At 39.1% G+C, this 12,690-nt stretch overlaps 2 protein-coding genes across 2 annotated transcripts; both read left to right on the top strand.

Moving 5' to 3' along the window:
* The first annotated feature begins 53 nt into the window (after positions 1–53).
* LOC117470454 (coiled-coil domain-containing protein 106-like) lies at positions 54–3,844 on the top strand. The gene is made up of 2 exons (XM_034115232.1): positions 54–261; positions 3,251–3,844. The coding sequence occupies exons 1-2, from the start codon at positions 93–95 to the stop codon at positions 3,565–3,567; spliced, it is 486 nt and encodes a 161-aa protein (XP_033971123.1). The 5' UTR covers positions 54–92; the 3' UTR covers positions 3,568–3,844.
* A 2,571-nt stretch (positions 3,845–6,415) lies between these two features.
* LOC117470451 lies at positions 6,416–12,588 on the top strand. The gene has a single exon (XM_034115229.1). The coding sequence runs from the start codon at positions 6,909–6,911 to the stop codon at positions 8,058–8,060; it is 1,152 nt and encodes a 383-aa protein (XP_033971120.1). The 5' UTR covers positions 6,416–6,908; the 3' UTR covers positions 8,061–12,588.
* The last annotated feature ends 102 nt before the right edge of the window (positions 12,589–12,690 follow it).

Raw genomic sequence — 12,690 nt, 5'->3', positions numbered from 1 at the left:
GGTATTTCATCTTCCTTGTTAAATTGACAAAGCACAGCTTCTGTATCTTCACTAATATACAATTAAAATATTAAAACCGTAATAAAGTGTTAATGCGCTGCAAATCGGGATCCGGCTGGAGCACTACGCAAGACACGCCCCTTCATAGCATTCACGTGCTACGATTGGCCATGAGCCTGTCACGTGCATCTCGGCTGAAAATGGACATGAGGAGAAGCAAACGAAAGAAGATGGGGTCCCGCAAGCGTTTGTTGTCAGAATGTAAGTATGAATTGAAATTTCTTTTTTATTTGAAAAATTAGTAACACTGCTTCGCGAAATCATCTCAATTGACACATGTATTACACTTTTTGTTCTGTGCTATCTGATTTGAGGTTGCTAGCTAAACCACGAGGACCCACCGTGACACAGTTGTTACATAATAATAATAATAATAATAATACATTACATTTATAAAGCCCCTTCCTGGAGCTCAAAGCGCTTACATGACATTTAAATGTTCTGTAAAGTTCCTTATACAGCTTTAGACTTGTTTTTATCTCATAAAGTCCTTAAGTGACACACCCTGAACAGTCTGGTGGGTCATGTGCTGGGCTAACACATGTGACAGAACTAGCTACATTTCAGAGGCTTGTTTTTGGTTGCTAAAGGTACAAATCAAGCCATTTAAGAATTAAAATGCTTACATAACATGTCCTTTGTTACATTTAACCTGTTAACATTTCTTGATCAAATTGATATGAAACAAATTAGATAAAAATCGCTGTGACACTGATGTCACATCGGGACATTAACCTTAAACTTTCACAGTAAATCTGGAGTAACACATATGTCACAATTAGAAATATGATTATGATCTGCTCAGTTAATTTAGCTGATCCAATTATATTTAGTTAATATATTCTTTATTCTTCAATTCAAAGAATGTTCAAACAAATTTAAATCAAAAAATCCTCCTCATTCATTAAGTTATAAATAAGAGTTACTTTAGCATTAAATGAACTTTAATGTGACATTGTCAGAAATGTGGTCTATTTAGTCTAAATTATGTTCCCCTTAATTTCCCCAAAAGTAGAAATGGGTCTGGGTTCTTATGGGTTAAATTAGTTAAATTGTTAAATAAGTAAATGACATTAGGGCGCTAGAAACGAGAGTATTTTATTTTAACACAGCATTGTTTTTTGCGTTCAAAATTAAAACAGGCTAACCTTTTAACGCTGATTTGGGTGACTTGTGTAATTCGTGGAGAACCGAAGAGTTTTCGTTTTGGGGGTGTGGGGGGTCCGACTCACAGACTGACGGACAACGGAACGCCGCTCCAGCACTTCAAATATTGCAGTACCCATAAGGATGCCTTATACATGCCGCAGTTTTTGCGTGGCTGTGTCTTTAGTTGTAAGCCCATTGGCGATCTGTTGTTATTAGCATCTGGTTAGCTAGCTAGCTATAAAGACATTTTTCTACAACCAGGTGGAAGAGAGCTCTCTCCTGACAGACTGAGAGGCTCAAATAACCTCAGCTCAGTGAGGTTAAGGCACACCTTGATATGATCACTATAGTCAGGGGTGCCCACAACTTTCTCAGTGAGGTACTCAGATGAGTACCTGGAGTCAGTGTTTGGTACTCCAACTTCTGGCGATTGTCAACGGGGGGGGGGGGACTACAGCACTTCGCGATTGGGGGGGGGGGGGGGGGTGGGGGGTGGTAGTGGAGTACAGAGCTTCGTGACCGCGGAGCGTGTGAACGTTGTGATCAGCTGTTTTAGCGCAGGGCTGCTGTACAGACCGACGTTAACAGCAGCCCTGTCTGTGCACACGGAGACCGACTCTGTCGTCCGGTGATCTCACCGCCTTCTGGAAAAGCTTCACAAGTACGTCGGTACTCAAATGCGCTTTGTGACACAAGTGACGGTATGCATTTCAGATTGTTGCCGCGCATGTACCTGCGTACCAGTTATGTGCACCCCTGATTATAGTTATATAAAAAAAAGAGACTAAATGAAAAACAGGTATAAAATACTTTGACAGTAACAAAAACGTTTTTTTTAAATAACAAGAATACAGTTTAAAAAGGGAGTGATTTGTAAAATATCCATAAAGAAAAGAGAAATCTGCTTACAGGTCTGTTTCATATGGGTGTGCACCAGATTGATGCATTTAACTTCAACATTTAAAAACAAATTTGCACACATCTTGTGTCCATATCTTTCTGTTTTGGTGGTCATGCCACAACCGTGTATGCATGCATGCGCGAGTCATGGTAAAATATCTGGATTAAGAGGTTGCTTTTTCTTTGCACAGCATGAAAGAAAGGCGAAATGAATGGGCTGTGATTTTAGTATTTTTAAGCAGAAATTGAGTTCAATCATTTGTACAGCCCTTGGAGAAAGTTGTAAAAATTGAAATGGCCCTTGAGAGAAAAAAGTTCCCCACCCCTGATCTAAATAATAATAAAAACCCTTGATTTGTAACTTAACATCTCTGTCTCCTATTGATCAGAGTATATTATAAAGAATAGCCAGTTAATTGAAGCATTATAGCTCAGGCCTTTGTCAGATGGTATATTACGCTGTTTTTTCTGTTTCGAATAGTTCTCTCTTTTTTCACCATACGTGTGTTTGCATCCCTGAATATAAGTAGGCCTATAATGTTAAACAGAACATGCTGTGATGTCGCTCTGTTCAGAGTGACACCAGTGTTTCCAAACAACTCCATCTCTGTTGGTCTCTGCACGCTTACATTAACCTGCAGTGTCAGATTTTTCAAAAAAAACAGGGAGAGCAGCTTCTCCAAACTGTTCCATTTAAAGGCTGCTGAGACATGAGGATGCCAGGCTAAAACTTATTGATGCGTTATAAATTAGAAACGGAGCAATCTCGATATAGCGTTAAATCCACATTGTGGATCGTCTTATCAGTTATCTCTATTAAACATGATTGGATAAAAGTAGAGCTGATTGCCCAAACCTAACTTCTGTATATAAAGGTACACACCCCAAACACAATAACTAACATTTAAACATTACTTTGAGCAAAGCTACACGACTAGTAATACCTTTACACTACACCAATTCATTACACAATTTTGTATGTAAGGATTACACTACCACTATATAACACTAGTACAAGAATATTATCAATACTAATAAACCCATATCCAAACTGATTTCTGCACTACAGACATCATTAGGATAGGCAACAACAAAGTACTGTTGTTAAATAGTTAAATATTTGTCTTTTTTTCTGTTTCAGTCCTGACCCCAGAAGACGCCATAACCCGCTACAAGCGTGTTCTTGAGGCGGTGAACAAGGGCAACAATAAAACGGCGGCTTACAGAGCGGTAGGAGTGGACCGCAAAACCATTGCCGACACTGCAGGAATTGCAGAACTGCATGCCGTGAACCCGGGCATCTTCCAAGATATCCGGGGAACACTGAAGAAGGGGGAAACCCTTCTCCGTTTCTCTGAGATGTGTAAGTCTGCCATAAAGGACCAACATTTAGAGGGGAAGGTCCAGGACTTAAAGACGAATGGAGGACTATTATCCATTAATCCAAAGGGGAAGTGAGGAAGGAATGGATGTTTTTTTGCTTTGCACTTGTTTTTAGTTTTTTTTTATAAAAAGTCGTTTTTATTTACATTTTTCTTTTTTTTTATGTTCATCCTTGTTTCAATAAAAATGTAAAACTTCAGTGGCTGTAGATCCGTCATTGTCATCAACAGTGTTTGTTTGTTTGTTTGTTAGTTAAACTGCTTAACTAATGGTAAGATAATGGTGAGGTAATCATTAGTTAATGGGTAACTACTGCTTAATGAATGGTCAAGTAAGCATTAGGTAATGGGTAACTACTGTTTTTGATGCCTTACTTTACTTGAGGGGACACATACTGCTTAATGAATGGTCAAGTAAGCATTAGGTAATAGGTAACTACTGTTTTTGATGCATTACTTTACTTGAGGGGACACATACTGCTTAATGAATGGTCAAGTAAGCATTAGGTAATGGGTAACTACTGTTTTTGTAACGGTAAAGTAAGCATTAGGTAATGGGTAACTACTGTTTTTGTAACGGTAAAGTAAGCATTAGGTAATGGGTAACTACTGTTTTTGTAATGGTCAAGTAAGCATTAGGTAATGGGTAACTACTGTTTTTGTAATGGTAAAGTAAGCATTAGGTAATGGGTAACTACTGTTTTTGTAATGGTAAAGTAAGCATTAGGTAATGGGTAACTACTGTTTTTGTAACGGTAAAGTAAGCATTAGGTAATAGGTAACTACTGTTTTTGATGCCTTACTTTACTTGAGGGGACACATACTGCTTAATGAATGGTCAAGTAAGCATTAGGTAATGGGTAACTACTGTTTTTGTAATGGTCAAGTAAGCATTAGGTAATGGGTAACTACTGTTTTTGTTTGAGTTCCTTGAGTTTACCGTACCCAAACGGCCTAAGTAATGGTAAGGTAAATAATGATGACTTAAGCAGTAAAACGTGAGTCGGATCCACCTCCACCAGTTGATCCAGTGTGGGACCCAAGCCAGCCGAAGATGGTTTAAAAGTGCCCTGCTGCAGCGGACCATTGCTTCAATGAAAGTCTCCCAGGAACTCCTCATTAAGTAACCATTAACGAATGATTCATTAATACAGTACCCCCAGTCTGTTTACCAGTAACTAACTAACCATCCATCGAAGTCACTGAGGAACTACTCATTAAGTAACCATTAACGAATGATTCGTTAATACAGTACCCCCCAGTCTGTTTACCAGTAACTAACCATCAGTTCACTGAGGAACTACTCATTAACTAACCATTAACGAATGATTCGTTAATGCAGTACCCCCAGTCTGTTTACCAGTAACTAACCATCAGTTCCTCAATCGCAGTCCCTGAGGAACTACTCATTAACTAACCATTAACTACCTAGTAGTTCCTCAGTAACTAAGCAGTAACTAAGCACATTTTGTGTACCTTATTGTAAAGTGTTACCATTTTTTGTAATACAAACACTTGCATGACTGATGACACGAGGGACTTGCATTGGAATAAAGAGGATGAGGAGGGGGTGGATTCACACTGTGGTAAGTTGGTACTCAATCATATTATTGTGTCCCATCTTAATGTTGCTGTTTTCTGATCTTGTTTTGTGTTTTAAGCTCTGTCTGATTTCCAGGTGCGTTCCATTTTCAGTTGGCAGACAGTATTGTCTAAAGCTGTTTTAGGCAAGTCTATGAAAATGAGTCAGTGTTTAGGGTGTGGAAAACTTTCAGTTTCATTTTTGATTTGGTCCCAGGATCCCAAAAAACGGGTGGACCCGGTTCTTTCCAATGTATAAACAAAAGTGTCCTTGTCCAAAGCAAAGATAGGCTGTAAGGTGTTTTCCGCCTGTGTTGTAGTCGTCACAGTGAATCAATAGGAATAGATATGAGCTTTATGTTGAACACATGTTTTCATGTAATGCATTATAAACATACTTAGAATGCATTATCTGTTTATAGCTCCAGTTATAAGCACGCATATATTCATAAAGCTTTGCAAAAATAATGCAAACAGTAATTAAAAGATTGTATAATGACTTAAAAGGTAAATTATCGTAATTTTTCATAATTGCCGGTCACTTGCTGACATTTTCTTGTTGTTGCAAGAGTCATAGAGTATTATAATTCCCAAATCCAAATCTTTTCAGAATGCATTCAGATTTTTCATGCATTAAAATGTGATTATTAATATAGGACTTGAGAGCATGACAGGTGCACCAGCTGCAGAAGTCTGCTGTTAACAACACATAAAGCGTATACGGTAGTCAATGTATTTGTTTAACGGGTCATTACAGAAATTGAGTGATACAACTTTTTGTCAAACAACTAAATAATGGACAAATACTTTTCACAAATGCAATGTTTTCCCAAAAGACTCAAGCTTAACACTCCAAATAGAAATAAAACCTGGTTACATTTCAACTTCACCTCTATGGCACAGTGGAATCAGGGTCTATACTGGAGATATAATTTGGCCACATACTGTATCTGCAAGATAATCCTGAAGAAGTCCATGAATGCATTTATAATATAATTAAGAACAAGGACTTAAGAACAAGACAAGTGTATGCACTGGCTGTAAAAGTCTTGTTTAAAAGACTTTGTGACTTTATGACAGATTGAATCTGCCCTGTCTGATTTTTATCAAGCCTTTACCAATAACGTGGTCATGTACAGTTGTACAGGGGAGGAGAGACACTATGGACGCTCGTGAACTGGCGCAACTTACATGATGCCGTTTAAAACATATAATAATAAAGGGACCGAGCCGGCCTTTCTCCGCAGAAAAGCGTTTTGGCCAATCAAAATGAAATATGCGGGACATCGTCTCAATTTGCAGGACGCACCAAAAGTCGTGAAAATGCTGTGCAGTCCCGCACAAAGCGGGACATCTGGTCACCCTAAGTGTATCGTTTACAGTGCTGGATGAAGTATTTTATTTAAAATAAAATACGAAAATGTAAAAATACTACAAGTAAAAGTCTTTCAAACTAAATGTTACCTAATATAAGGAAAAGTATAGGTTCAAGGTTCAAGGTTTTTTATTTTGTCATACGAACATAGCTATAGTGTAGTTATGACGATGAAAATCTTAGGTCATCTGATCTAACCAATCAAGTATGCCTAAAGTACTAGGATATAAATAACTCATTGTGCAGAATTGCCCCTTTCAGTAATATTTTTATTTAGTTTATACAATTATTATTATTATTAGTGCAATACCAGAGCTGTTATGGAAGGTTATATCAGTAGCGAAGTCCCTCCCCTTCCCTTTATGAATCGTTTTCTGCGAAATGATTGGCCGACTATGAAAGTACTTCCTGTAAACATTGACTCTGATTGGTTCCTCGTCGTTTGACGTTCCGGATGTTGCATGTTTTTTTCCGGCCGGCTCACCCATGGATGTAGGGCTCACCGTTCCGTTCTCGGTAAAATGGCAGAGGTCGGTCATAGGCTAGGGAGCGGGGCTTACCGGCTGTCCGCCCTCAGAAACAGCCAGAGTTGGTCGGTGTGCACCGGAGAGAGTCCCGGTCCTCTGCTGGTCAACTCCCTCAGTGACAGCCGGTGTAAAGAGCAGTCAACCCGGGACCAACATCATGAAGTTCAGCCAGTGTCAAGAAGCAAAGCAACACGACTCAAACCAGAGAAACTTTCCGGAGTGACAACAAGTGAAAGTCCACAGAAAAATGGGACTTTGGGCTGTGTCAGGTATTTGGAGCTGGATTCATCCCGGTTTATCAGAGAGAGACTTAACACTTACACAACATCCCTGTACCTCTCAGCGAGGCAGCAGGAGAGGCTGCTGCCCGGCAGGATGACATCCTGGAGCAGAGGAGCTGTTTTCATCCACCCTGACACCTTCAGGTCAGGGCAGGGGTCAGACAGGTGGAGGCGTCTGAAAGCCCATCCTAATACCATGCAGGTATCTACCAGAAGCTACAGCTGGAAGAGTGACCGCAGCTCAGAGGAGGCTCCCATTATGTACAGAGCAAGGACGACTTATTACGACATCCTCAGAGTGTCCCCTGGTGCCACACAGTCCCAGATCAAGACAGCCTACTACAAGCAGTCTTTTCTTTTCCACCCTGACAAGAACCCAGGGAACGATGAGGCCACGCAGCGCTTCTTTGATATAAGCAAGGCCTACACAGTGCTGGGAAACATTGGCCTCAGGAGGAAGTATGACCGTGGGATTCTCAGCAGTTCAGATGTTCACAGTGCAGGGAGACCTTCCTCCAAAGAGACCATGAGCAAATCCTCAGCCCCCCCACATCAGCAACACTACAGAACCAGGCAGTTCTCCCAAACTGGGAAGAAGGCCATGTTTGATTTTGATGCTTTTTATCAGGCTCACTATGGGGAGCAGCTGCAGAGGGAGAAGGACATGAGAGCCAGGAAGCAGCGCCTGCAGGAGCAGAAGAAGGAGAACCTCAACAAGTGGAAGGAGGGAAGACATTTGGACTTGACTATGATAGTGCTGATGGCCATGGCAGGCGTTCTCGTTGTGAATCTCAGCATATCCTGAAATAGATGCAGCACCTTGGCGGGTGCCTCTCTGGGGTTGCATGTTACAACTCTCAGGGAGGAGAAAGAGGGGGAGAGAGAGTGCTACCTCAGACTGTTTTGCAAGTGTTGCACGGTTTTTGACAGTTGAAGATGATTTTTTCTTGTGTGTTTTTAAGGAGCAAACAAAGGCTGAATCACTGGTTAGAGGCCAAAGATTGGTATTTATAAACTGTGTCATTAGCTGATTGTTTCAAAACAGCAACTGAGCATATTACTTTTCCTCATTCATTCACTTTAAGACTGTAAAAACCAGCAGAAACAAAAACTGCAAACACTTACCTAAAAAGTGGGTGCTGAATGATCATACATCAGAAACGTCAAGAGAGAGAACATTTACAAATCGTATGTACAGGTAATATTATATTTCACTCTTAATGGCTTTCTCACCGTTGATTTATTTTAACCTAGGTTTCAGAGACATCATTACAATCTTGTCAAATGGTCACTCTCCTTATCTCAAGAAGCTGATGTAGACTGTTATGGAGGTTTAGTTTTTGTGCCATCAACATCTGTACCACCAGGTGTGAAGTTTCTGTGTCTGCACTTATTTATTTCATTTCCATAGGGACAAGTCTGAAGCCAAACCACCCTTATTGGCAGCTCTCATTGAATTCCTTTCACCCACATGCTGCACAAGGATGTGAACATTGAATGTCTGAGGCTGGAACACGCACAATCCCTTTGCCTTTCCTTACACACTGCATCTGTAATTCAGGAAATCACTTTGAAGTGTGCAAATGTAAGATTATTAGAAAAATAATACACATGTATACACCTATTTTTGAGAGTGTATCGATCTACTGTATATTATGTTAAATTAAAAATTAAAATTTATTTTTTAATAGGGGTAACTGTATAAACCAACTCTCAACCAACAGTTTGATTCATATTTTTTAAATAGTTTTATTTATCAATGAAGATCATAGTTTGTGATTACCCAGAATGCTTTGCGTGTTTTTTTTTCTTTCTGCAATTCTATAAGATCTGACCTCTAGAGGGCGCCTGAGCACATCCAAATCATCATAGGCTTCAGTTGGAGGCCTCTGTGTAGTCTGTAATGGACGATACTCATTTATGGTATGGAAGTCTGCTGAGAGCTGCTGTTGTTGATAATACATCAGTTTATTTCCTTGAAGATGCTTCCCAGTAGAAACTTCCAACATGGTTCATTTCTGGGATTAAAGGAATACTTCGCCAACAGAAGGAATATTTGTCAATTACTCACGGTGTGTTACCTTGAATTCTAGGAGAATTATTTTTTTCCATATGCCTATAGTGAACGAATAATTAAAAAAAGACTTGTCTTGAATGAAAGTATATGGGGCTGAACTTTCACAACAGTAAAACTATATCCAAACATTTTCACTCTCATAATTTTTGTATATGTAATAGAAAGTAGTTAATTTAATGTCTTATTTATCCAGTTGTATTCTCAGTATTTCCCTTACTATTTAAGACAATTCTGCATAGACAGTCTTACGTTTGTGCAGGCATGCCTCTTTTAAATAGAAGATTTAAGCAAAAAATACACATGTTTTGTTAAATGTATTTTGAAGGAACTGTGAATGAAATTGAGACTTGGATTATACTTTACAAGTTGTGTGAGAGTTTGTAGCCTGATGTTTTGATGCAGTTTTGCCGTTGTTAAATGGCCCAAAACTTAAATTCATTACTTGCATGAAAGATAAATGTTTTCTTCAAGAATTCAAGGTTACATGGGTTGAGTAGTTAAGAATCAAATGGACATTTTGTTGGTAAAGAATTCTTTCAAGTTATCAGTGTTTAAACTGACTGTAGTGGTCAAACAAGTCAAACCCTTTGAACTATGATACTGCTGCACTAGATCTCATAATACAAATGTGTGGTAGCATTAGGGCCTAAATATGGAAGATAGGCTGACTCTGTTTCATTTAATAATATAAACTGAAACAAATAAAAACCACGACACCTCAGTTAATACAGAATACATACATGTGAAACAAATGATCTCTATAGAGAGCTCTACTTTATCAGATTGTTTTTGTAACACCAAACTCTTCAACTTGTTTAAGCCGTATGTCAGGCTGTTAGTGACGTGTGTTGAATAACCGCAGGAAAAAGTGCAACATTTCTTCACATTTTATTCACAGAAATATAAAGTAGTATGTCAAGTACATCACTTTGTACAAAATTGCACAGACTCTTCAAAACTCAGTCAGACAACAGAAAATGTAGCTTAAGAAGTGTTAAGAAAATAAAAGGGAGGCATGAGCAATCTGTGATATGTGAGATGGGCTCTTGCAACAGACAGGCTCCACTGAGGATGTTTCATCAAGAAGAATCAATCAATTGTACATAAATAAGACTCGATAGGAAAAATGTAATTTACAACAGCTGAGGAATAAATATGTTTCAAAAATAGGATTCAAATTGGCACATGAACTGCTCCGTTCTCTCCTCGACTGAAATTTAAATGTCACCATTGAAGCTAAATGGCCGTGCTTGAAAAGCCCAATGTTGACTCTTGATATGTTTATTCTTTCCGAACAAAAGTTTGCATATGTGTGAAGTACAGTATCTGAAATCTGGCTGCTCTCTATTCATTTTGTAAGGTGTGCCTTGCCAGTTTAAAAAGAAAAAGGTGTGACATTGTGGGAAGTACATCCCTGGGTTGGATCAGAGCATTGATACCACTCCACTGAACATGAAAGTGGTAACCATTTTCTTATTTAACTCTTGGCAATGCATTTCCAAAATGTCAAACATTTCCTTTAAGAAGGTATTTGGACTGATATTGTGTTATAGTGAATGTCTGTGATGTACATTTTTACAGTAACATGAGTATTTTGTTGTGTTTTTCTTACGAGTTAATAACTCAACAAGCCCATCACTCTGTCAGCATAAAGTAAAGCAACAACATCACATCTTCCCATTCAAACATGGCCATCTACTACCCCTAACTTACTGCCTGTCCACACCAGGCCGCACTAACAGTACCAAATACTGCCGCCTCTCTAAAAAGCGAGTCCCCGGTCCGTCCAATAAATGCTGGATTTGGTATAATAATAATATCTTCAAGGCATTACTTCAAGTGAACTCCTATATTAACAGCATATCTAATCTACAGGTTATTGATATGATAAGCTTGAATACAGAACCAGCACCAGATGGAGGGACCTCGAAAACCATGTTTTAGAAACACTACTGCAGCACAACGATCATTAAAAATATTTGAGCTCTAATACACCATCACACACTCTTATACAAATAACCCGGTATGACGGCAAAATGTAAGCCACCCGGCCGTATTCATACAAACTGAACATGTGTCCATGTACCATTTCAGAGTTTCTAAAGTGATATGTAACACAACATATGACCACCTGTGTGTGTGTATGTGTTGCAGCCATTAATGAAACTGAGAAACAAAGCCAATTCATTATGATGAGATATGCATGATCAGTGTGTTTTTAGCAGAAACTGAAGATATAGTAATTACCTGCGTAACATTTTTGGGTTTTTGAGTTTATGTGAGATGGCAAACGCTATGACCAACAGTCTATTCAAGTCCAAGGTAATTGTCAGGCACTAAGACCCTTTAGGCTGTAGACGTTTTAAGAAAAACATGTCCGAGCTAACGCTAACACGCCCATGATTGCACTAAATTCACACCACCTGTTGTCCTCCTAGATGTTTATTAACCTGCAGCAAAGACCAGAGGAAGTTTCCTGTTCTCATCTATTCAGCCTGTGACTTGATCATTAAGCTATAACGTTAGAATCAGTGAGAACATCGTGCTTTTTTTTTAATGTAAGCATGTTCGTAACTTTTGGTTTTACCAAAATACCTTTTAACTATGTTCTCTATATCTAGCAATTACAAACGACTTCAATTCACAAGACAGGACACAAAACGTTGATCAAAAACTACTAAACTAGAGTTAATTACACCATTACAACAATAAGTTAACTACTCAATAGTTAGCCAATCATCAAGTCAACATCACGTCAGTGCCCTATTAAAACGCTCATAGTGTTATATTATTATACCAAGGGTTCCCTTTAAAGAACCAAACTGCTGCTGTTAGCTTAGCATCTGAAAACTACTATAATCCGTGTTACTGACCAATTCGGGAGGGGCTGTGTGTTCAGGCCGCCGGCAGTTGGAGGTCATGGCTGTCTTTGTGTCTGTGTTTTTATCTAAAGATGAAGAGTTAACTTGTAATATCTGTTCATCAACAAGCTAAGTGTTGTGATAGCGGACGGTCCACACGTGAAGAACAATGACGTCACATTCAAGCGACGTAAAAAGTACTTCTTCGTTAAATTTATTAAAAGCAGCTTAAAATCAGACGCCATCTACTGGTCAAACAGGTAGGTACATTTTGAACAAGTTACATATCTACTGTATATTTTGCCAGTGTATCTAGGGTGACCGGGGCCCTTTCTCATGTCATCAAATGTCCCATCCTCGACTCCTCGGTCCTCCGGTAGTGACCCGGAAATGAATTTTAGCGCGCCATGTTGAAGGACATCTCATTTCTCGAAATGCACATCGAGGACCGAGCATCGAGCGTCGAGGAGGCTCTCTGGAGGAGCTATAACCGAGGA

Source organism: Trematomus bernacchii, unplaced genomic scaffold (assembly GCF_902827165.1).
Source record: "Trematomus bernacchii unplaced genomic scaffold, fTreBer1.1, whole genome shotgun sequence".
Taxonomy (NCBI): Eukaryota; Metazoa; Chordata; class Actinopteri; order Perciformes; family Nototheniidae; genus Trematomus; species Trematomus bernacchii.
Note: the sequence above shows the minus strand (reverse complement) of the source record. Positions and strands in the feature narration are given on the sequence as shown.